This window comes from Gavialis gangeticus, unplaced genomic scaffold (assembly GCF_001723915.1).
Source record: "Gavialis gangeticus isolate Ggan-Ray unplaced genomic scaffold, GavGan_comp1, whole genome shotgun sequence".
Taxonomy (NCBI): domain Eukaryota; kingdom Metazoa; phylum Chordata; order Crocodylia; family Gavialidae; genus Gavialis; species Gavialis gangeticus.
In genome coordinates this window covers 32689110-32714765 of record NW_017729032.1, presented here as the reverse complement: position 1 = coordinate 32714765, position 25656 = coordinate 32689110, and the positions used below count along the sequence as shown (strand labels likewise).

General features: G+C 42.9%; 1 protein-coding gene across 3 annotated transcripts in view; it reads left to right on the top strand.

The window, feature by feature from the left end:
• MSANTD4 (Myb/SANT DNA binding domain containing 4 with coiled-coils) overlaps positions 1-23630 on the top strand; it is a 38911-nt gene extending 15281 nt beyond the window's left edge. Inside the window, exons 1-3 of one of the 3 annotated variants that reach the window (XM_019525239.1) lie at positions 4622-4641; positions 20545-21183; positions 22919-23630. In XM_019525239.1, coding sequence (XP_019380784.1) covers positions 20722-21183; positions 22919-23494 — 1038 coding nt within the window. In that variant the 5' untranslated portion in view covers positions 4622-4641; positions 20545-20721 and the 3' untranslated portion in view covers positions 23495-23630. Of the gene's footprint in view, positions 1-4621; positions 4642-19738; positions 21184-22918 lie in introns of those variants that run through there. The other 2 variants (XM_019525240.1, XM_019525238.1) reach the window with 2 other exon arrangements.
• Positions 23631-25656: the final 2026 nt, after the last annotated feature.

The following is a 25656-nucleotide window of genomic DNA, read 5'->3' as shown; positions in this document are numbered from 1 at the left end:
CCATTGCCTTTGTGACCTGATCATAAAAGGCAATCAGGTTGGTCTGACATGACCTGCCCCTAATGAAACCGTGCTGGTTGCCCTTGAGAATCATCCCTGAAGCCGGCCCATCACAGATGTGCTCCTTGAGGATCTTCTCAAAGAGCACATCAAGTTAAAACCCTGTTGGTCACATCATTGATGCATATACTTGATTATCTCCAGGATGCATCTGCTTCTATCTGGAAATTTACCCTTGACTGGAAGGATTGACAGGAGCACCATGTGGGACACTTCTTCACATTTGCACCCAGAGCCATGTAATCACTTTTGACCTGCTCAGGGTTGCCCCTGGTAGTATCAATAGTGCACATATAGGTAAGCAGCATGGACTAATAGCCAGAGGGCTGAATGAGTGCTGGCAACCTTTTCATGACCTCTTGGAGACCTCCTGAATAAATAAGTCGGGTTGGCAGATGGATACCTCCATTGGCCCGCAGGAAAAAGTTATCAACCACCACCTTTCTTGCCTTTCTGCCAGATTTATGAAAATTGATTGAATCAGTTCCACTCTGTATTATGAGGTATTATAATGTTTGGGTTTCACACAGAATAGGAGGATGTTAAGTTGTCCTAACATTTGTTTAAATTTGAATTTTAAAAAATTGTGGAAACAACTGTATTATTTTCACTTTCAAAAAATTGTTTTGTATGGAACTCTTATTTTTCAGGATACCACGATAAATCTCCAAACATAATATTGAAAATAAACTTATTTTTGCTTCTCTGAGCAAGAATAAATTCATTTGAGCTTTAAGAATTCATATGAAAAGCTGTCAGATTTAGAAGTCCCCTCTCTGAAATTCTAGAGGGAAGCTCATCTAAAATCACATTTGCTACTAATTTCTGTGCATAACCTTCAATAGTATATGAACATCCTTCAATATGTTTATTCTCACAACTGCCTTTGGAGTTAAGGGAGTACTGATGGGGAATTGAGGCACAGGAAGGGAAAGCAAGTGGATTAAAATAGTTTTTTTTAAGCTTCCGTACTTATGCATTGCAGTTGCTAAGTATTAGACTGCTTGTTCTGGAGAGTATTTCATTTTGCCCTGCATAGACACCTTGGATCTTTGTATAGCCAATGAAGACACTTTAGAGGTACAAAAAGTGACTTAGTACTGCAAAGACAGATCTGGAGGTTATGGTGGACCAAAAGTCAGTTTGAGTCATAGGTGTGATGCTATTACCAAAAAGTAAATGCAAAAGTAAAGGGTACTACATTAATAGAAACAAAAACTATTATGGTATTGGAATGCAAACTGTACTGGGCAAGATTAACAAAATTAGATAAGGTTAGTCTGGAGAAAAGCAGACTGAGGAGGAGACGATAGGTAACAGTTTTCAAATATCTGAAATGTTCTCAAGGAAGAGGGACAGTATCTTTTTTTCAGTTGCCACGAGGGACAGGACATGAGGCAGTGGTTTTAAACTGCAGCAAAGCAGAAGGCAAGTGGAATAATGCAGTATACATTGTGTAGTGTTTTGAATTAAGTGACTCTAGAAGTCCTTTCCAATCCTGTTTCCAATGCATTCCTGTGCACGATGCTAGAACTGCTTACACATTTTACCTTGCATAGTCATTGATTAAAATATCAGAAATAATCTTGACAGCATAACTTTCCTCTACCATGGGAGTGTCTTAACAACTACACTAGTGACTTCCAAGTTTTTTTACTGTGTACCCCTGTAGCTGTAACATATGGCTGCTCAAACCCCTTACATATGGCATGTTTCTGCAGAGTCATTCCTTAGGACGACTGTCAACACCAAAATTATTACTTACCTTAGTACCATTACTTACTGTGCATTGACCAAGTAGAAACTCCACCACCATTAAAATTTAGGTACATACCTCTCAGCAAAAAGCCACATACAGTGGCTAAGTGCCTCTCAGCAAAGTGCCAGTTTGAAACATATTACAGTATATGATAGAGATATGCTATCCTTGTAGCCTCATGATTCTTTGCACATGTGGCTCCACAGTGGGCCAGGTTCAATAGGAGCAGTGAAGCCTAACAATCCTTACTGACTAACTGTAATTATCTATTAACTTATGAAGATTGCAAAGAGGTTACCCATACTGGAGGCATATATTGTCATTTGTCTCTCTTCCCTCTCTGATTATATTAATAAATAATATAGGCTATAATTCTAATAACCTCAAATGTGTTGGGTTCCCTTTGCCACCATATTTGATTTTAAATATTGTGCCTTCTACAGTAAATTATGGTTAATTTGGTTCTGTGGAGTCAGGAGGATACCTAATTTGGGGAAGCTGGTACAGCAGGGGAGTAACATCCTTCACAAAAGGATGTTCAAGGATGTTCTGTTTATTCAAGTAAGCTCAGACTCCCCGAGATGAGTCCAAAGTATAATAATTTGCCAGAATCAATGGAGAAGGCAGCATGAGAAATAGAAAAACCTCCAATTAATGTGGAAAATCATGATAAAGGACTTTAGTAGGTTGAGAAAAGGATAAGGATACTTGTCTGTGGACAGTTGAGCAGTATTTATTTCTGCTGTCTCATTGATTAATCAATGCCCTTTCTGAAATTGTTAGTGACGAGACTAAAAGCTAAATGTAGTACCATATTTACTCAAATAGAGGATGACCGGGATTAAAAGATGACCCCCAATAATTAGATTCTATTATGGAAAATTAATAAATTTGTTATAATTTTCTAAGTAAAGTCTCTAATTATCGGTGGTCCATCTTGAATTTGTCTCCTTCCAACTGCAACAGCGGTGAAAATAAATCTAGCAGGTCGGTGGCCCTTTGCTCTCTACTTTCCCGTAACTTTTTCCCCTGGCAGCCCCTTCCCTCTCTCCTTACTGTCAGAACCTGCTTTCTGTTAGCACATGGAAGTGAGAAGCAAATTTGAAAACAAAAACCTCAAAATTAAATATGGCGCTAGCAATTTGCATATAGTACCTATGCACTTATTTTATCCAGTATGATGCGTGTTACCTTTGTTTTGGAAACTGCTGCAACTTTTAGCATAGGTACTCCATAAACATGTTTTTGATCAACACTTTGACACTTACTTATATGTAGTACAAACTATGCATGATATTGCTTCCAAACCAAAGGCCCATGACGTACTGTGTAGTTAATTGGGTTGGGCCCCACCAGAATCAACAGCATTTCAAGCTACAATAATCCCACAGCTCAGCACTACTCAAAATGTTTGTGTATTCCAGATACGCCCCTCACCCCCAAAAGGATCCATGTGCTAATTAGAGCCCCGAGTCATGACTGGAACCTGGTGTTCTTATCTCAAGTTCTAGGATGCTCCAAAAAATAATATGCAGATGAGGTGCAGGACAAACTAATCTGGCTTTACCTCCTGGAGAGCAGGGCCACACAAATCATATATGCCAGACCAAAAGAGGAAGCAACAAAGGGATTCTGGGTGAACTGTATGCAATGTTGTGGCTCACCATGACTTGAGAAGGAGTCAGCCGTGAGGGGGACTATGGTTAATATCTTATTCAGATGGGCTATACTAATGTATTCTTGTGTTAGGTTGCCATCAGCATGTTTGCCCAATGTGGGCTACATGTTTTATAGTCATGTTCAGCGTTGCTTGCATTTAATCAGCTTCATAGTTAGATTCTGTTGCTAAGCTCATGCTGCTTTTGGCAGCAGTTCAACAATAGACTGCATTTAATGAGATTTACTTGTATGCGATTATAAAATGAGAGGCTTTTTTCCCCATGCCAATTGGGGGTGGGGTATCCTTACCTCATATATGAGTAAATATGGTGGGGTTTTCTAAAGATTTTTCATAGTTTCTAGGGTCGGAAGGGACCTGAGAAGATCATCTAGTCCATTTTAATGGGTCGTACATATAGAATGGTACTGTAATAATGAAAATCCAAACAAAAAGGATAGCATACTTACTCCTCCATAGCTAACTTCAGTGTCAGAGAACAACGATCATATAACTTAAGGTTCTACCAGGACATATTAGGAGGTTTAAGGAGAATTCTGTTATGGAGAATTTTGCTTGAAATTCCCTGATGCAGTATTTAAACTTAGCATATCCTTTCTTGACCTGACATTTCCCTACATGACTGACATGCTCCCTTCTTCTCATTCCCCAAATTCCTGCCTCAGCCCTGCTGGCATCTAGGAGAAAGTACAGTGTTTATCCAAATCCAAGATGATTTTAAGACAGTCCCCCAATAATTAGATTATATACATAGAAAAGTATACATTTGTTAATAATTTTCCATGTATAGAATCTTATGATTGGAAGCTTATCATAAATTCATCTGCCCCCAACCGTTCTGGTGGGGAAAGCAGAAGCGGGTGGCTCCCCTGCCCCTTGTCCTCCCGTCCGGCCCACACCACCCTTGGCCCCCCACCTCACCCCTCTACTCCCCCTTTCCTGTGCCTGACCCTTGCCACTGCTGCCCCCCACAATCCCTCCACCACCTACTTCCACTTCCACCCCCACTGCTGCTTACCTTCATGATGGCTCTGTTCTCACTCCAGGACAGACAATGCCAGTGGTCTCTGCCAAGCCCAGCCAGCCAGAAACAGCGGTGCCTGCTCCAGGCACAGCCAGGTCAGAGCCAAAGCTGGAGCAGAAGGTAAGTTGGCAGGGGGGGTGGGAAGATGAGAGTAGCCTGTGTGGTTTACCCCATGCAGTCTCCCTCCATACTACCCTTGCTGAGCTCCCTACCCTATTGCACATGCCATCCCATCCCAAGGCAAGTGGCAGCTCAGCTTTGGCTTCAGCCCTGGGTCTGTATTCAAATCTAAAATGAGGCTTTTTTTCCCACCCATGTTGATTAGGGAAAAAAACCCTCATTTTGGACTCAAGTAAGTATGGGCAGTGGAGGGGTATCCAAGTCCCATGAGGGACATGCCTAAAAAAACCCAGCCATGTTGAATTCAGCATAAAACAGCAGACACGCTTTTGTTCTAAAATAGTAGTGGTGCTGTTTTGGAAGAGCCTACTGTTTAAACCTAGTCCTTGCATTGGTACTGCAAGTAATCGGGCAGCCTGATTACTATAATCCTTCATAATAATAATAATACAATACTATTTCTGTTTTTTATCCAATGTTGTTTCAAGGTAAAATGCATAAACAATCCTAGGAGCAGGGCCCAGAAGCCAATTCTCTCCCCTATTTAGTTGCTGACAAAGTTGTAATCTTTTTTGTTTACTCTCCCCTGGTCCTTTTATGATGCATTCCTTTTTTCTGCACAGTGGCCTAGCCTCAACAGGATAGTGGGAAGTTACTGCCTATATTCAGCCTAGCAGTCAGGGCATTCCTCTGGTAGGATGGTGATATGGGTTTGAATCTTCTCAGGTTGAGAAGAATCAAGATCTCCCATTTCATGGAACTGTGCTGTAACCAAGGAGCTATCATACAAAAGTTAGGTCCCACCAACATCATTTTCTCCAATTCTATCATAAAAAGAATTGGCTTTATTTGGTTTTTTGAAAGAAAACTTGTAGGTACCTACAAGAATGTCTGTATTCCCACACCACTCTGTGTTTTAAGTATCTGACTCATGCAGTTCATTATCTGTTTCATTGTAGTTCACAATGCCTAATCTCATTTCTGAAAACAGTTACTAGTTTAATTTCTGAAGGCAGGGAGTATGGCACATATGTGCTCACCTCTTGCAAAATAGTCAAGTGGTTAGAACATTCCCCCAGTAAGCAGAAGATCTAAAATATGCTCCCCCCTCAGTCCCAGGGGATTCAGGCCTATATCTACTTTCTAGGATAGTACCCAATCACAAGACTGCAGCACAGGCTGATTTAGGGGTACTTTCCATCTCTTCAGTTTTGCTGGGCCACTGCACAACCAAGATAGTAATACTTGAAGCAGAAGGTAGGACTGTTGAAAGTCTCTGGGTCAAGGTAAGAGGGAAGAACAGCAAGAATGACATCATGGGCTTTTTTCAAACAACTAATGAAGTATCCAGATCACAAGACCTGGTTCTTATGGGGGACTTTAATTACTGTGACATCTGCTGGGAGGATAATACAGCAATGTATAGGCAGTCCATCAAGTTCTTGGAGTATGTTGGGGATAACTTTTGGGTACAGATAGCAGAGAACCTCTTCTTAATTTGCTGCTCACAGGGAAGAATTAGTTAATAATGTGAAGGTGGGTAGGCAGCTTGTGGGATAGTGACAATTATGTTCATGAATCTAAGGAAATAAAAGAGAATCAGGAGGGATGTGGACAGCATTGAGAGGGTGCAGAGGAGGGCCACTCACATGGTCAGGGGGCAGCAGGGCAGGCCCTACAAGGAGAGGCTATGGGACCTGAACCTGTTCAGCTTCCACAAAAGAAGGCTGAGAGGGGTTTTGGTCGCTGTCCATAAACTTACCAGGGGGGACCAGCAGGGTATAGGAGAGGCCCTGTTCACCTGAGCACTACCCAGAGTAACTAGGAATAACGACCACAAGTTGACTGAGAGTAGGTTCAGGGTAGACATCAGGAGGCAGTACTTCACAGTCAGGGTGGCTAGGATCTGGAACCAACTTCCAAGGGAAGTGGTGCTCACCCCTACCTTGGGGGTCTTCAAAAGGAGGCTAGATAATCACCTAGCTAGAGTCACTTGATCCCAGCATTCTTTCCTGCCCATGGCAGGGTTTGGACTTCATGATCTGCTCAGGTCCCTTTTGACCCTGTCAACTATGAAACTATGAATAGTAGAATAAATACACTGGGCTTCAGCAAACACATAAACCTGGAATGATCTTATGGAAGGCAAGTCTTAGGGGAAAAGAAATCCATGAGAGCTGGTAACACCCTAAGGAGGCCATCTTAAGGATACAAAGAGCAGGTAATACCAGCAGAAAGAAACAAGATGAACTGAAGCAAGGGATTAGCCTAGCTAAACAGCCTATACAAGCTCAAACTTGAGAGAGAATCTTGTAATGGTGTAAACTTTGCCATATTATTTGGGAGGAAAATATTTGTAAAAATATTACACCGATATACAGGGAAAAAATCAGGAAGGCTGAGGCACAAATGGCAATACAGTTAGATAAGGATGTCAATGGCAACAAAAAAGCATTCTACAGTTAGGTCAGGAGTAACAGGAAGACCAAGGAAAGTGTAAGTACCTTACTAAACTCATAGGCCAGATAATAATGGGAGTTATAAAGGAAGCTGAAATATTTAATGTCTTTTTACTTCAGACTTTGCAAATAAAGTCATCTACTAGACAAGAAGCACAGCTGGCAGCAAGGTTGTGGGTGGAAATAAGCAGACTAGAATAGTGAAAGGACAGGTTAGAAATTACTAAGAGAAGTTGGATGTTTTAAAGACAGCAGGGCCAGGTAGGATGTATCCAAGAGTATCCCAGAAACTTCTGAGGTAATTTCAGTGCCACTAGTTCTTATCTTTGAGAACTCATAAGGATTGAATGAGGTCCCAGACAGGTAAAAAAGGGCAAATATATCACCCGTCTTTAGGAAAGGGAAGAAAGAGCATCCAGAATATTACAGACCTGGCTGATCTTGATGCTTAGAGAGATCATGAAGCTGTTCATTAAGGAAACTATAAGAACCTGGAACAAGGTTATCAGGAGTGGTTAACATGGATTCATCAAGAGCATGTGATGCATGACTAACCTGATTTCATTCTATGATTGGGTAATGGACTCTGTGGATGGGGGAGAATTGTAGGTGTTATATATCTTGATTTTAGTAAGGCTTTTAACACGTGTCTCTCATGATAGTCTCATTAGTAATCTAAAGAAATACAGTGTAGATCAGGGGTCAGCAACATTTTTGGGCCAAGTGCCAAGAAACCCCACAACCTGGACTTTAAAGATGTTGGTGTGCCAAGGGCAGACGGCAGGGAGCCACAAGGGGCCCAATTCTTCTCATGGCAGTACAGCTCCAGCCCCTTGCCCACTGTGCTCCTAAGGTGTGCATGCAGTTGCAGCCAGTAATGAGCCGGCTGGAGCTCCAGACCCCAGTGCAGCCACTTGCAATCTTGTGGGTACCTACTACAAGCAACCTGGGCTCTGTCTGGATCACCATTTCTGTGCGGTAGGAGAGGGAGCTGCTCCAGGGGCCAGCTGTCCCCACTGGAGGGCTTCTTCAGGCAGCAGCTGCAGCAGCTTTCCAGTCCCGCTCCCCATCTCCAATCACAAGGCATCGACTGAGCAAATAGGCAGAGTGCACACAAAACAAATGGCATGGGGGAGGAAGGGGAGCAAGTTTGCAGCCACTTTCCCCCACAGAGCAAAGATTTACAAACCAGAGCCACCATTCAAATAAATGTAATACCCCCTGCCCCAGCTCCAAATGTAAGGGGGCAGTACCCTGGGAGGAGGGAAAGAACAGGGAACTGGTTGTTGTCAGGCATGGGAACTGTAAGACAGGGCACACCTCTCCCCCCACCCCCTCCAGGAGAGCTCAGCCAATAGGTGCACAACCCCCGCTGCAAAGAAAGGGCAGAGGAGCAAGGCTGAGCTGTGCAAATAGTCCAGGCTGCTTGCAGCAGGCAGTCGCAAGCACTGCATCACTGTCTGGAGCTCTATCCCGGCTCATTGCTGGCAGTGGCTGCACGTGCCTCGGGGAGCATGGTGGGGAAGGGGCCGGGGCTGCTCTGTCTCTGCCCTTCCTGCCATGTGTCTTGAGGTGTGCGTGCAGCCACCACTGGCACAGAACCTGGGCTGCTTGCAGCAGGTGGCAGGCACGCTGCAAGCAACTACACCGTGGTCTGGAGCCCTAGCCTGGCTCTGTGGCAGCAGCGGTTGCTCACACACTTTGGAACGTGGCAGGGAAGGGGCTGGGGTTGTGTTGCCCCAGGCCTCTTCCCCACTATGCACATGGGCAGTGACTGCTGTCATGGAGCTGGGCTGGGGCACCAGACTCTGATGCACTGGTTGCAGCCTCCTGGCTGCCTGCCACATCCGGCTTGGGCTCTGGGCAGCTGCTGCCTCCTACAGAGCCTAGGCTGCTCCCAACAGGGCTTGCAGCCTCCCTGCTGCAAGCAGTTTGGGCTCCGCGGCTAGCAGCAACTGCCCAGAGCCTGGGCCAGCTGTGATGTGCTGAGCAAAATGGTCTCACGTGCCAGGGATTGCTTAGCCCAAGTGTAGATAATAGTACTGTGTGCTATATAATTGGGCAGATTGTCATGCTCAAAGAATAGTTATTAATATCTATTAATGTCTCTGTCTCCAGTTGAGAAAGAGTCAAGCTGGGTTTCCCAGGGGTCTGTTCTGAGTCTGGTATTGTTCAATACCTGTATTAATGATTTGGAGAATGGCATTCCATGTTTAGTAAATTTGCAGATGACACTAGGTTGGGTGGAGTTGCAGACTCCCAGGAGGATGGGATTCAGGTTGAGAATGACCTGCCAAACTGGAGAAATGGTCTAAAATTAATCAAATGAAATTCAGTGAGGATAAACAGAAAGTCCTGCACTTAGGGTTGAACAATCAAATGCACAAATACAAACTAGGGAACTATTAACTAGACTGCAGTACTGTGGAAAAGGACTGGAATTTATAATGGGCTATAAAATAAATTTGAGTCAAAATGTATTCTTGTAGAAAAAGCAAATGGCATACAGTGCTACATTGAAATAGATGTTTCTTGCAGGTCAAAGGAAGTGGTTCTCATGCTATTTGGCACTGGTAAAGCCTCACCTAGTACACTGTTCAGTTCAGGGCACTTGCACATCAAGAAAGATATGAGCAAACTAGGAAATGTCTAGCAGAGAACAGAAAAAATAATTAGAAGTCTCTGAAACACGAGTTAAAATGAAAGGTTGGAACAACTGGATTTATTAAGTCTTGAAAAGAAAAGACTGAGTGGGGATTTGATAATCATCTTTTCAAATACCTGAAGTGTGGTTATAAAGAGGATGATGATAGATTTTTTTTATGGCTGCAGGGGACTGGACAAGGAGTAACCATCTTATATTGCAGTAAGGGAAATTTTGGATATTAGGAAAAACTTTGAGAGTGGTTAAGCATTAGAACAGACTACACAGAAAGACTGTAGAAACTCAGTTGTTGAAAGTTTTTAAGAACAGGTTAAAGAAATGCTTGTCTAGAATGTTTTTTATCATGGTTATCCAACTCATGACCTGTGGGCTCCATGCAGCCTTTTAAGTGGTAGTTTGCAGCCTTCAGGTTCTTGCCCAGGCAGAACTCCCCACAGCTGCTTTAGCTGTTGCTGCCACTGGGGTCTGTGGGCTCTCCATCCCTCCTCCAGCTTCCACTGCTTCAGTTTTCCTCTGCAGTGTGACCCAGGGAGCCCATGTCTCAGGGGGGGTCTGTGACTCATATGTGGCACACTTGGGAGCCCATGTTGCACAGCCCTGGTTTAGGTGATTCTGCCTTACGCAGAGCACATCTACACGTGCTGTTAATGTGCTGCAGCACACTCCAGCACATATCATGCTGGGGTTTATTGCTCCTGGGTGCTGAATTTGAACATATGCTTGGGACCACAGCATGTTGAATTGGGTCAGAGCAGCCCAGGCTGCCAAAGGGCACAGGAGGGTCAGTTTGCCAGTCCAGGGCTGCTGTGACCTGGGTCATCATGCAGTGGACAGGCTGGCTGGGGCAAGAGGGTGCTTCAGCACAGGCTAGCTGGCAGGCAGCCCCTGCACTGAAGCACCTTCATGTCCCAGCCAGCTAAGATAGCATCTAAACGTGGTGCTACAGAGTAAAAAAACTCCACCGTGAGAGTGAATTAGTTTCCTGCTATTAGGCTTCAGGAAACCTGCGATGGAGTTAAGTAGTTTCCTGTGACCTAATAGCACTTCATGTGTAGACACTGGGTGCTCTACATATGCAACTGGTGCACCAGGGTCCAGTGCCCCAGCCTGGCTCCTTGGTAGCATAACAGCCTGTACTGCGCTGTGTTGCTGGCACATGGTTATTTTTAGCCCCTACGTCACCATAGCAATGTGCTACACCAAGGGAGTGCGTTGCTACAAGGACATAACTGCGGTGTCACGGTTTGTGCCCGACAATGCTACGTCGCCATAATGTCACATGCCCACTGAGATGTTTACTGCATTGCTAATTAGGCAGCTCCATGGTAAACGTCTCATGTAGAGATATCCAGTGAAGGTTAGATTAGATAACCTCTTGAGGTCCCTTTCAGCTCTACATTTCCAGCCCATAATTCTGTACTTACAGTAGTCAGTGGTATATACATATTCCTAAAGTTAATTATGCACTTACGTGTTTTGCTGAATTTGATTGATATAGAGCACTTAGCAGCTCGTAAAACTGAAATCTTAGTAAACTGCAAATATGAGGTATTATAACTCACTAAATCATGCCACATGTATGAGCTTAATAAAGTAGATTTTTTTTTTATTTTATTTTTTTTTTTACTGGAACTCAGATTTGGTATCTCGGATTTACAGTGAAAAAATAATAAAATATGCCCATTGGTAGAAGAAAAAGTGTTTTTCTTCCAATGCAGATTCAGTACAAAAAGCCTGTATGTTGTTATATTAACTTAAAGTCAGCATAATCATAAAGAACTCAACTTGTTTGAAACTATTGAAAATGCTTAAAGATGAAAGGTCAAATTACACTTCTTCGATAACAGTAATTTAAATGGAATTACACCAGTGTAACAGGGGAATTTGATCCTAGGAAATCTAATGTTTTTCAAGAAGCCAGATATTATAGAAACTTCTGAAAGTTGCTTTAATTCTTTACTTCTAGACAGTACATCAGTAACTTTTCTGGCTAATTAAGTTGCTTTGTGACCTTTTCAAAATTACAAAACTTCTATGGGCTAAACTTAGCATTTGATGGATAGGTCATGAAAATCAATTGCTTTAAGTACAAAGAGATGTGGTTACACAGTAATTTGGATCGGAAAAGCAACAGCAGATACTAAATAAATTGATTTACTGCCAATTAGAACAAAATATTCTGCTGCTTTCCTGGATGTTTAGGTATCTTTTCATGGTAGAAAAGACTAAAGGTTAGGGAAAAACTGGAAGACCAGATAAAACGTCTCAGTTTAATTTTTCGTTAACCCCAAATGCTATTTTATATAGTTATTTTAGATATCAGCAACATGTCATTATATTATATACCATGGCATTATACCTTCTTATATTTTAAAAAAGCAGGGGTAACTCTGATGAATAAGCAGTCATGGACCAACCAGCAGCAGCACCACCAGGATGTGGTGAAGATAGCAGATGGCAATGTTTTTCCTCCTAAAAAGCCACATATATTCTTTGACAGTGCTGTAACATGGTGAGTACAGGTCACCACTATTATAAGCCTGCCCAGCCCCAGGGGCTGCAAGTCCTCAATGGCACAGAAGGCAGAAGAAGATGTTAGAATCTCAATGGCTGCAAAGGTGGGTGAAGGCTGCAGTGAAACTAAATCCCCTGTTGTATTGGTCTCCATGCCATCGGATCAAAATTCTGTTCTGTGAAGAACTGTGTGGAAGCTGATTTGCAGCAGCTTCTCCATGATAAAAGAAGTCATGCACAGGCATCTTCTATGAAAACAGCTTTTCCAGCACATTCCTCAAGCCCTTTGATGACCAGCTGATGGCAACAGGACCAGAATTATGAGGTCTGGAAGCTCGTAGTCATGAACTGGCATGAAGGTGGTAATTACAAGAAGATCCTCTAGCATTTGGATGGGATGGGAGTGCAATTCCACAGCTGTAACTGTGACTGAGGATCTGCTCTGCTTACCCAACATAGGAAGGGAGTTAGAAAGGGTGCCCTAAACATAGCCTGTCTAATACAGTATTCTGTATTTCTTCTGTTCCAGCCGCCTGCGGAGGGTTTAGATTGAGAGTGTGGTTGGGGGTAGAAAGGTAAGAAAGATTTATTGACTTAAAAAAAACACAACTACGCATAATAACAAGACAAATGACAGACAAAAGCAATTCGCGTCGGCAACTTATCGGTAGTCCCTCTGATGCCTGATACACAGCAAGCTTCTTTCTTCACAAAGTTCAGCGAGGTCAGGTGTCCCTGAACAACGCTGTCTGAGGGGTGCCAGGAAGGACCCTGGAATGAAGTTCTTGGGCTCCTCAAGGTCCACAGGCCCACTGATCCAGGCAACAGCTAACTAATCCTTTTCACAGAGCTGCATCTTCCTTCTGAATGGTTTCCAAATATTTTAGCTAATTTATAGCTTCTGAAGGACACTGATAATGTATGACCGCTTAGATTCCTTTTTCTTCAACTGTTCATAGACTGACTAATAGCAGTACAAGCCTTGCATTTCTTTGATAAGGTAATTTTAACTGTGCCACAGGGCCTTACTACTTCTAGGCTTTGCTAAATTTACTAGGTCTTGCTTTATACAAGGCCTTACTACAACTTAAACTATAATTAGGCTTTTAGCAGCAACTTATAGCTTAATATCTAAACAAATACAGAAAAACACTTGGTCTAATCTTCATAGAGCCTTCAGCAAGCACTTTTATCACACAGACATACTTTTCAGCTGCCACACTCCACCCTTTGCTTGCTGAAGCACTATGATAGCTACAACTGAGATGCCAAAGCCACATGCGCTACATTGGGAAATGGGGAGGGATCTATAAATTTAACTTGCATAGCACGAGCATATTTATGACAACAATGGTGGAAACACCATTTAGCAGTTGCCACTAGGGCAATGCAGAATACTATGATGCTCAAGATGGTTAGCCACATAGTTGAGGTGACACTTGGTGACACACGAATAACACAGATTACATCATACTATTTACATGGCTCGGGCACGTTGACATCCAGACTGATGATTCGCCTACCCGCTCAAGCAAGGAGAGCTAACTGAGTGCTTCGCCAAGCCTTTGCTTCAAGGCTTTGCAGCTTATTTTTTATGTTATTTCAGTTTTTTAACCATGGCATGGCTACATTTGATACCCATGAAGTGGGTATCATGAAGTTGAGAGAGATAGTTTCAGAAGAAATTTCTGGCCATTTTAGGGCAATAGTGCGGTTACTTAATTGCAGTAGAGCAACGGCTTTACATTTAGCTCCTAAGCAACACAAATTACACAAAGTCTAGGTGGTACCATTTTCATGCAGCCATACAACCTGGTCCCTCCCAACAAACATGTTGCCCTATTGTTACATATGACACATTAGGTAACTCCTATACGCAGGTCATGTTAGGTGGGCTGAGAGGCCAGCCTCTCCATAGGGTCCCTAATCCAATTAAGGTGCAACTAATTTGAACCAAGGGGGACTGTGCTACATACCATGGGCCATCAGGGGTAACTCTTTTTCATATGGGGCAATGCAAATTCCAGTCCCAAAGGCATCCTCCTCCTGGCCCTCTGTTTAGCAAATAAGCAGCGGTCCGTTTTCCCTTTTTTACCCCCTGCACCAGGAATGAGCATTTTCCTTTATCACAGCCTTCCCAAGTAGTAACCCAAGTACTTTGATAGGGGTATCTCTCTTTAAATGATGCTCTAAGCCGGGGGCCATTCTCTATTTTTAACGTTGTTTATCACCTGGGAAAAATGCATATTCAATGATAACTGGACTTGTTCACAAGCAGTACTCCAAGTCTGATTTTTGTCCGCTTTTAAAGCAGTGTCCATCATGACCTGGGCAAGATGGGCTGTCTCTAATTCTACATCAGTTAGCAATTTGTCAGTGTGCTCTCACGTTTTTCCTTCGAGCATGCCTCCTCTAGTGAGTAGCCGTACCGCCTGTTGGAGATTGGCTACTCCTTCAGTGTTTTTCTGGGATGTATCCAAGTTCCATACATTCATAGCTGAGTTAAATCTGTCCCAAAGATAACATGGAGTATCTCTTTGTTTGCAGGACTTAAGTGCACTTATGGAACGGAAAATGACTGGCCATTTCTATCTAAGCAACTCTTCAGCTACCCGGGCTCCTGCTGAACAGTTTGGAAAAGTAGCTTGGACATACCATTGTTCTGATCTGAACAATACTTGGGCAGTGAACAATGAAGCATTTAGGAGGGTTGGGATTTTAATTTGTGACCTCCACTAGGGTGTAGAGTTATACGCAGGTGGGGTCAGGGCCTCTCGTGGGGGAACGGCCAGAGATCATAGCGAACACCTTGTTTTTTCACAAGTTACATTTATCCCTCCCTCTCAGGGAGCCTGTAGCCATGCTTTACCTGCCAGAGAGTAAAAGAGCTTCTGTTGTCGCTCATGGGGATGATGCTGTATTGGGTTAATGAAACGGCATTATCCTGGCAGAATTATAGCACTGATTTTCTTTAGGAATCCCACTGGTATGAAAGGATGAGGGTAAGTGGTGGAGACTTGCGGATACAGCCTCCTTTTGGTTGTATTAAAGTGAGTATCATTCCACCATGCTCCTGTGTAGGTATGATTCACAAACCATGTAATAACTTTGTTCCAACCTGTAATGCGCTTTCCCGCCTGGTGGGCTTCACACCACCGCTGGAGAGTGCGATCAGCCATAGGAATGGGAGGGGGCAGCTTCTCCTATAAATGCAGTAGCTTGAGAGGCTGAACAGATGCAGAATGCACTATTGGGGACACAAATTCTGGGGCATTGAGCTCAACGGGGTTCCCTTCAGGAAGTATGTAACAACAAATTCCTAAACGAGCAGAGCTACAACAATCACTTCCCCTTCCACAGTCAGCCATTCCAGCCTTCAGGTAGGGAATGAACCCAAGATAACTGGTGCCACAGGTGCACTGACAGTTACCACCTTGCCAGTCAGCTATCCTGTTTCTTCTACTCAGAGACAAGGACTTCACTTGCTCCGGAGTGGCGGGTTTCTTCCAGTATGGATACTGCAGCTAGACCACATGAAGGCCATCCGAGCGCGTTTCCAGGGGATGCTCTTCCAGGTCAGGCCACTCCGTGAGGTCTTCAGGAGCAAGTTCATTAATATCTGGGTAATAAGAAAGACAGTAGACATGGCCTATTCAGTAAACACAATAAGGCATTAATAAAAAGAGTACATTCATAACAGTCCATGACTTCATGGTGCCAGTCGATTCAGACTGCTTACAGAGCAGGACTCGTCTTCAGTGGCAGGCTCACATAGGAATGGTTATGGCTGCACTTGTGGACAGATCCAATCTGTAGGAACATGACAACAAGGAGCTTGGCTCCCATTAGGTGAATCTGACTTAAATACCCACCATGTATTATGCATACCTCTAGCTAATAATGTCCCCTCCCATTTATCTCCCTGAGGATGCTTCACTAGTACTCAATCTCCTGCCTGGAGCTTTCCCAGGTCACCACCCCTAGGTGTCTCTACTGCCAGCTTGCGGGGACCACCCAATCCAGAGGCTTGCAGCATGGGGCTACCGCCCGGACGGGGTCAGTTATTGGCGCAATTGATAGCTCAATCCAGGTGCAAGACTCAGTCTTTAAGAGCCGGGCCAGTGGCCAACCACAAATTGCATTTGAGGATGCCATTGGCTCGCTCTACCAATCCGTTAGACTGTGCATGGTATGGGATATGATAGGTTCATAACATGCTATGTTTGGCAGTCCAGTCATACACAAGATGGTTGCAGAAGTGAGGGCCATTGTCACTGTATTTCTATAGGTGGTGGATACACAGCTAGCAAAGTTTCCAGTGCTGCACAAGTGTCCTGGGCTGTAGCTCTCGCTGAGGTGCAGGCAGATGTTATCTTTGTGATAACTTCTACGGCTACAAACATGTACTGTCACAACATGTTTTTGATATTAATGGATTCTATCCATGCAGGCTTATAACACTGGATGCTTTCTCTCAAGGCTGGTAGTGATGGGACAGCAGCTGTTAAGGGGTCAGTATTAGCATTCAAAGCTCAAAAGTCAATAGTCAGCCGCCACCCTCCATTTGGCTTGCACACTGGCCACACTGGATTGTTATACAGAGAGTGGGCTCAGATAATAGTCCCACCTTCTAACTGCTGACGTATGATATACTGGATAGGTTGGGTGGCCTTGGGGGGGAGTTTGATACTGGGGTCTGTGTACTCCTTTCATGGGAGGCAGGGTTAGTGGGATCATGCTACATTGAATTACAGCTGTTATAGCGGTTTCTTCTGTTTCTTGGTGAGGCACTGTGCACCCAAACTGCCAATTCTCTTGTTCAAGGGCAAACCGCTGTCCTCTTAGTACATTAAGTCCCAGTAAGCTCGGTCCCCCTTTAAGTATTACTTCTGCCGCTGTTACCTTAGAGCCATTAGGTAATGCGAAGGTTGCTCGGACCAGATGTCCTGGTCGTCTGGTGCCTCTGACTCCAATTACTTGATAAGGGGTTCTTTTCTCCCCCTTCCAATCTGCGGAATCTAAAATGCAAATCTGGGCACCAGCGTCTAATAGCATATCAATTGACTTTGTACTTTTACCTAATTGAATCTATACAGGTATCCGAATTAAGGGGGCAATATTATCTTTAGATACCGGTCCCCGGCTGGCTACTGCCCTCAATGTGGCCCCTGTCTTTGGCAGTTGGGCTGGCCAGACTCTCTAGGCCATGTGATCAGGCAGGGTAGAGGCTGGCGGCCCCACAGGTGCCTGGGACAATGTCAACAGTTCTGCCCTTAGTGCAGAGAATCTCTTCGGTGACGCAGTTGGTGGTGCAGAAGGCTTTGCTTTTGGTCTTGCCCCTTTGGTACAGTGTTTAGCCCCCAGCCCTCTCAGGACATTGGAGGGCAGTCTATTGATTTGAACTTTATTGAAACAGGCAGCTAACAAGTCTTTCCACATTTTTGCTTGCGGAGTCTTTGGCCAGTCTTTCCCAGCTTTTCTCAACAATTTTGCGGGGCTGTCTTTCACTGTGGCTACTACCATGGTCTTGGCAGTTTTCATCAGCTTTGTCAGCCTTTTATCACACAGACATACTTTTCAGCTGCCACATCTTCCTGACTGGATAACCACATCCAGTGGGATCACCTTTACTGCAGTCAAAAATACCATTTTCAGGACCTGGACATCAGGACCCTCATGGATAACCCGAATAGAGAATGCCCACAGCACTGCACTGCAATTGTGGCCTAAGAATTCAGGTGGCACAATAATGATGTAACTGCACTGAGCAAGACTGAGTGGGAGATGGGCAGCCCAAAGAACATGGGAGTGGCTATACCTTCTTTTGGAAAGGTGAAGAGGAAGAGTTGGGTTGGTTATGTCATTAAGAATGAACTCATAAACCAACTCAATGAGTTCCTTATCGGAATTAATGAGTGCCCTGTGACTCCGTCTGAAGCTGGTGGGGAGACGATATGCCACTGTCACCAGTGTCTATGCCCCGACTCTTGATGCCTTTGATGAAACCAAGGAGGAATTCTATGCCAAAATTGACCAAGTACTTTCTGATTTTCCAGAGGGAGACAGACTTATTCTTCTTGGTGATTTCAATGCCAGAGTTAGAAGGGTCTATAACTTCTGGAATGGAACCATTAGCAAGGAAAGAGTAGGAAAGGTCAACTCCAATGGCATCCCCCTCTTGACCAAATGCACAGAATGTGTACTTATCATCACCAACACTCTGTTCTACCAGAAAAACACCACGAGACATCATAGCAATACCCATGATTTAAGCATTGGCACCTGATTAACTATGTCACCCTCTGTGCCTGGGATCGCAAAGATATCCACATTACCCAAACTATGCTAGGAGCTGAGGACTGCAGAATTGATCACCAACTCATTCGCTGAGTTATGTCACTCAAGGTAGCTCCCAAATGATAGCTGCAGCAGAAGCAATGCTGACAGAAGATAAATATACAACAGGGCAGGCAATTATTTCAGGCAAGTTTTGTAAGCTTTCGAGGGCTGCATGAGTAGCCCCACCGCTTGACATGTGCCCTGCCCCCTGGTCACCATCTTGTGACCAGAAGTCCCGCCCCCTAGCCCCTGACCTTTTCCACCAGACATCCCTCCCCTTGTCCCTGGAAGTACTCCTTTCAGCAAGGGATTTTGCTGTCTTGGAACCAGAAAAATACCAAATTATATTCTAAAAAATGAACATCTGAAACATTCATTAATTTGATTTCAAAAAATATTTTTGTCCCGGTGTATATATGTTTGTGTACTGTGCGTAGAGGTGATTGCACAGTAGCTTATATGAAGTATTACTCTTGTATATTGTGGGGTGGTGGGTATAGGTTTTTGGGCACTTTGGGTATGTGGGGTGTGGGGGAGGGTGTGGATGTGTCTGTGGGGGTGTGGGGTGAGGGAGCATGTGCGCGCGTGTGTAGATATGTGGGGTATAGTTGGGTATGGGGTTTGTGGGGCAGCTGTGTGGGAGGGAGGGTGGCTGGGGTGTGTGGGGGTGTGTGTGTATGGTAGTGCAAGGGGGGGTATATGTGTATGGTGGGGTGTGCATGTGGGACTCGCACTAAGAGCACACATACAGCCTCCCCCATCCTGGCCTCAGTACCTGGAGTGGCTGAGCTGGCAGGAAAGCAAGGAAATGGCAGCTGCAAGCAGGAAGAAGTGCCAGTGAGTGGATCTCCACTTTGCTGTATGGAGCTGAGATATGAACAATGTGCAGGAGACATCTAAAGTTGCTGGAGAAGTACCAGCGATGCTGCCTGTAGAAGGTTCTCCAAATCCAGGGGGAAGACAGATATATCAACACTAGCATCCTTCTGCAAGCAAACACGAGTATTGAAGTGATGATCATCTGACATCAACTTCGTTGGGCTGGCCATGTCATCCAGGTATCCGACTCCAGACTCCTGAAGCAAGTTTTATTCTTCCAGCGCAGTCAAAGCATACACTGAAGAGGAGGGCATAGAAAGTGCATCAGGGATGTCCTCAAGGCCAACTTTAAAAAATGCAGCTTCTTGCCCAGAATCTCCCCAAATAGAGAAGAAGTCTGCCACAAGGATCTCAGTACTTCTTGAGCACCTGTAAGCTCACTATTTGTGCCAGGAAAAAAGTGTTTTTCCCAACACAAATATAATCCCTCTGGCCTTATACTTTCCATATTTCACTGGAACCCTTCAAGTTCTCCTATTCTAGATATAATAGAAGTTTTAAGTGCCTCCAAAATGTCAGCTTTTAAAATGAAACTGCTTTTCTTCTAAAGTATGTTAAAAAATGCTGCTGTAGAAATCTCTCACTCATGCTTTACTTCTCTTACTTCTCTGAAGTAACGGTTTAACAAATTTTAGCTACTTCGTTAGAAAATAGCACTCAAGCCAAGCCATGTGTCTCAAATTTTAGCCTATGATTCTTCTTAGTGTAATTTTGTGTACATATAGGACATATTGTGTTAAATCTCTTGAACATAAATGCATAACAAAAATTAAATTGGCAATGCAATGCCATCTCCAGTGTGAAATGCTGTGCCTTTTAAGTGGCTCTCCATGAACAAAGATATGGGAATGCCTGTATTAATGCTTGTAAGTTGTATGAGGTTAGAGAAGCTTATTTATAGCTATTCTGTATGTAAATATTTTTAAGTTTTGTTCCATCAGGTGGGTGAATGATCAGTTATATAAGCTCTTTGCCATGATTGACTAAGGAGCCATGTTCATACGCACTATATATTTTTCAAGACGTATATTTGTTCTTTCTTCTTAGGAGCTTTGCGAGCCTGCCAAATAGAAATACTACCAAATGAAGAGTGGATTCACTGCCTGAAGAACTAAGTGCCACCTTCTGATTATTTTTATTTTTATTGGTATAAATAATCTATTGTTTGCAAATCATCTCTTTAGTCTGCTTCGACAACAATTATTAGATATAAAGCTGGAAAAAATGAAACAATTAAAAAGAAAAAGAAAAAGCAATTTTAGCGTTCAGGAAACTCAAACTCTCCTGAAAGAAATCAGAAAAAGGAAAGAGGTACTTTTTTCTAAGCAGCTTAATACAACAATTAATGAGATGAAACGGAAGGCTTGGGAGGAAATAGCTGAGTGTGTGAATGCTGTGGGTGAAGGAGAACAGAGAACAGGGACAGAAGTGAAAAGGCGATACCTCGACTGGAGAGCACTCATGAAGAGAAAGCGTCTGAATGCAAACATCAAAGTAGTAGGTGGTGGGTTTCATCTTCCTTCATCTGATTTAGATGACTCTCTCAATGAAGATATGGATGAGAAAATAGGGTTTACAAGTGAATCTAATTTTGAATGGCAAAACATCACAGACTTCAGAGAAGCAGGTGGATCTTTAACAGAAATCAAGGTAGAAGAGGAAGAGGAGGATCCACAGAGTTTTGAAGTAAGTAGTTACTGTAGGTTTTTCTGTATGGACATTCTTTTCACTAGCCACACTCCTGGCTAGCATTCAGCTATATTATAATTTCCCAAAGCAGTTTGACGTTGTGAATGAAAAATCTCCAGAGGTGAGCATCTACCAGAGAGGTGCTATTCAAAATCTACTCACAAATGTGTGTAAGGTCTTGACTTGTAGTTAATTATATTGGTATTCAGTCCCTTTGAAAATGTTTGCAGGTCTGTTTTCTCTTTCCCTCTCTACCATGGAGGCAAATTTATTACAGTCGATAGGACTTAGAATCCATGTAGACTAAAGGAAGAGTTAAGTATTTATCTTATTCTCATCTCTTCATACATCCTCCTTTAGAACCCACCTCTTTTGTAATCCAAAGTTGTCACTTGGCGACAGGGAAGAGCATCTTGGGGTCATCTCTTAACACAATCTAATCGCAGAGGAAAAGGAAGTATTGGCTGACTTATCCCTCATGCCAGATTTCTGTTAGGAAGAATTCCTTCTTTTAGCAATGCATCTGTAGAGCAGCCTGAGAAAGAGGAGGAGAGCAGTGTGTTCTGGAACAACCAGAATTCCATTAATAGCATTTATATTCAAGTTGTAAACAACTTGTACACACATCTGAGTAGATACTTTTTTCTTTCTATTTCCAAACAAGTACTGCTAGTTTATTTTGATTTAGAGACAAAGCCCGCTAAAATTAACCTGGGAATAAAGGCACTGCATACATTTTTAGAGCACATTTCAAGATACCAATACTACCCCCTTTTTCTTATACCCAGGGTCCTCATCACCTAGGGCAGGAGTTTTCAATCTTTTTGGGTCGATGTACCTCCGGCGGCCGAGAAGGAAGGATTCCCCCAGTGGCCAGTCAACAAGTGGGCAGGGGGTCCCCCAGCAGCCAGTCAGTGACTGAGAGGAAGGTCCCCCGTGGCCGATCAGTGAGTGTAACAGCAGCATGGTTGCAGCATCAGCGCCTGCTGCCAAGTAACCCCTGAGGCCATCCCAGGTACCCACAGGGGTTCGCATACCCCCAGTTTAAAACCCCTGACCTAGGGAGAGGACTACAATAAATATAACTAAGGGACCTTTTGAATCCTGATTTTTGTGCCCATTTAACACTTTACTTCTCTCTTTGAGAGAGAAAATAGAAGATCTCCAATAAACTATAACATCTCATAAAAATATTTGCATATATATTTGTATATATCCCTCACACTAATAATGAATTCAGTATTGTGCAAGGTAAATGACTGGTGCACAGTTCCAACTATTAAATAATTGGTCAGAAAAAATTTTCAGAGCTTCTCATGTCCCAGGCACTGAATTACATGAAAAGTAAAACAAGCTCACATTTCTTAATCTTACTTCTCTTTGAAAAGTGAATCTGAAAATTTGAAATCTCACTCGCAGCCTATTTTTAAACAGAACTTTACAGAATAAACACATTTTTGACCATTTTATATATACATCTGCTGAAGCAATTTTCTTCCATTTTTCATGAACATATGTGAATTTACTGTTGATCACAAAGTCAAGTCTTTTTCTGTATCTGTAACTACAGAAACCTTAATGTTTGCATTTAACACACAAATTTTGCGTGATATAAGTTAACCAGATGTCTGGAATAACTTCTGAGATGTGGGAAGTAAACAGGCTAGTCTATCTGTTTTCATATGAAATACAAATGTCAAAGTATTAATCATGTATCTCGTTCCTTCCATAGTTTCCTATTGAGGAAGAAGAAGAAATTCTGTCATCAGTTTTGCCAGATTCCAAAAAGGAAAATGACCTACCTGATTTCACCCATATCGAAGAATTTGGAAATCTAAGCTCTGCTCAAGCCAGGCTTGCCTATGAGGATTCTCATTTACTCATAAGTCTAGAGAAGCAGAAACTAGAGCTGGAGAAACAGAGACTAGACATTGAAGCTGAAAGACTACAGGTAGAGAAAGAACGCCTGCAGATCGAAAAGGAGCGGCTGCGGCATGTGGACTTGGAGCATGAGAGACTTCAGTTGGAGAAGGAGCGATTGCAGATTGAGAGGGAGAAACTAAGGTTAGAAGCCCTGCACACTGACAGACCTGCTCTGGAGAATGACCTTGCCCAGGGGGAAAAACCCATCTTGCAGCCTCTGGATCTAGAAACGGAAAAATTAAAGCTTGAAAAAGAACGTTTGCAATTAGAGAAAGAGAGACTGCAGTTCTTAAAGTTTGAATCTGAGAAGTTGCAGATCGAGAAGGAACGTTTGCAAGTGGAGAAAGAACGCCTTAGAATTCAGCGAGAAGGACACTTGCAGTGAACTTCTTAGCTAAGGTGTCAAACCAGTACTTTGAAGTTTGTAAAATATAGGTAGCTTTTTCTTAACACTGAAACTGTCCTAGGGGTTTGATGTCTTCTGTCAAGAATTGAATGTTGATGTTAAACTCTTAAAAAAATGGAATGGTGCTTGGTAAGTCAGTGTGCCAACATAAATGGACCTTGTGTATGAAATGGCCTTCAGTGTAGCAGAAGTATGTGTTATGTTCCCTCACCTTCAGTAGTGTGTTGTTAGTTTAGTGTCCTGCTCTCACAAGCACCTTAAGGATCAAGACTGCCTTTCCACTGGTATAAGAGTAGTACCTGAAAACTGTAGGCATCAGCAAAATGAATCTGTCTGTATTGTGAGGGAATAGTGCTGAAATTAGCCCAAATCATAGGTAACTATTATTTACATAGAGAAAACTGCAAGGTGATAATTTAATTTTCCTTACCTTTCTTCCCTTAACAAACTTTCCTCTCACTAAATTCAGGGTATAGTTCAGGAATTTTCTGAGAATTAGTGAAGTGCAAGCTAATTTCACTCAATATTATTTTTCTCATGACAGAGGAGATAGTATTCTGCTGGCTTGAAGAATGTGTGCTAGCCAGTGTCACACATCAATTGTGTGTCAATAAAAATTGGACTGATGGGTGGGCCAGTGAATTAGAAGTATCCAGAGCATTGTACTTCTAGACTTCATGTCTGAATCCTGACCTCTGTAATAGACTTTAGAATCAAAGAATCTAAGGACTGGAAGGGACCTGCTAGATCATCAAGTCTGCTCTCCTGCCATGGGCAGGAAATAATTGGGCAAGCTCAACAAGGTGCTTGTCTAGCCTCATCTTGAACATCTCCAAGGATGGTGATTGTACCACCTCTCCTGGGAGTGAATTCCAGATTCTGGTGACTCTTACGAGAAAAAGATTTTTCTTATGTCCAGCCTGAATTTACTCTCAGTTAGCTTATACATTGTTGTACTGTGTCCATTCTTTGACCTGCAGGTAGGCAGATTGCAAAAGAATAGAGCACAATTGGCTCACTCATTGGCAGTCTCAGAAGCAAAGTCAGTGACTGAACACACAGTGAGCGCATCTACACGTACATTAATGCACCTTTTCTGATGCACGTTAAAGTTAGTACCTCTGGTGTGAGGTACTAAATTAATGTGCATTAGGCTGCTCTAAAGTGCAGTAGTGCATTTGCACACTTTCTTAGTGACAATGCACAGTAGACTGTTTTACTGTGCATTAGCATAATATAATGGCATGAAATTTTACTTGATGCTTTAATGTGCAGTAAAATAGTCTGCTGCTTGTTAAAATGCATGGGTAAACATGCCCAGTAATAAACTAACCTCTCATTCCAGGATTGAGACACATTGGTAACATGGTACAAAGATGCTGCCGTTGCTATTGTCCATGTAGCATATGTTCCGTAGACAAACGAAAATAGTATTGAAGGCTGTCAGTATTTTTCATAAGTAATGTATTTGCTTCAGTTAAAAAGAGCAAAGGAAACTTTATATAGATAACTAAATATGAATGTTCTCCTATGTCTCAACTGAACCAGACTTCAGGAAGATGAGAGATCTACAAATAACTTAACTCTGGTGACTCGTTAGAAACCTAAAGCCCTATCAGAGTGTACAATTGGAATATATGTTGGGTGATTTGCATAGGATGTGTGTACACGTAAATATATTTATACCACTACAGGATTACTTTTATTGTGCAAATAAAGTGTTATTTTTTTATTATTGAAATAAGTGTGCTTCTGTGGTGGAAATAAATTTGATTACTACAAGCCAAAATTGCTGTTGAACAGCTGCTTTTTGTTATAGAGATAGAGTTCTTAGTCAAAAGCATTATAAAGTAAGGGATAGTGAAAACTATGAAAATCTGCATGCCGTATTGTTTCTCTGAGGTCTGCTGATTCCCTGTGCTGTGGGCTGGATCCATTCTCTTCATGAGCTGCATCCAGCCTGCTGGCCATAAGTTGAGCACCACTGATACAGAGAATAACAGCTTGCTACAAGTTACAAGTAGGCCTGTGCAAAGCAGCTAGTATTCGCTTCGGATTTAGCCGATTTGGGGGACAGTGATTTGATTTGTTGATTCGAATCACTGTCCTGGATCGATTTGGCCAAATCTGATTCGGAGATT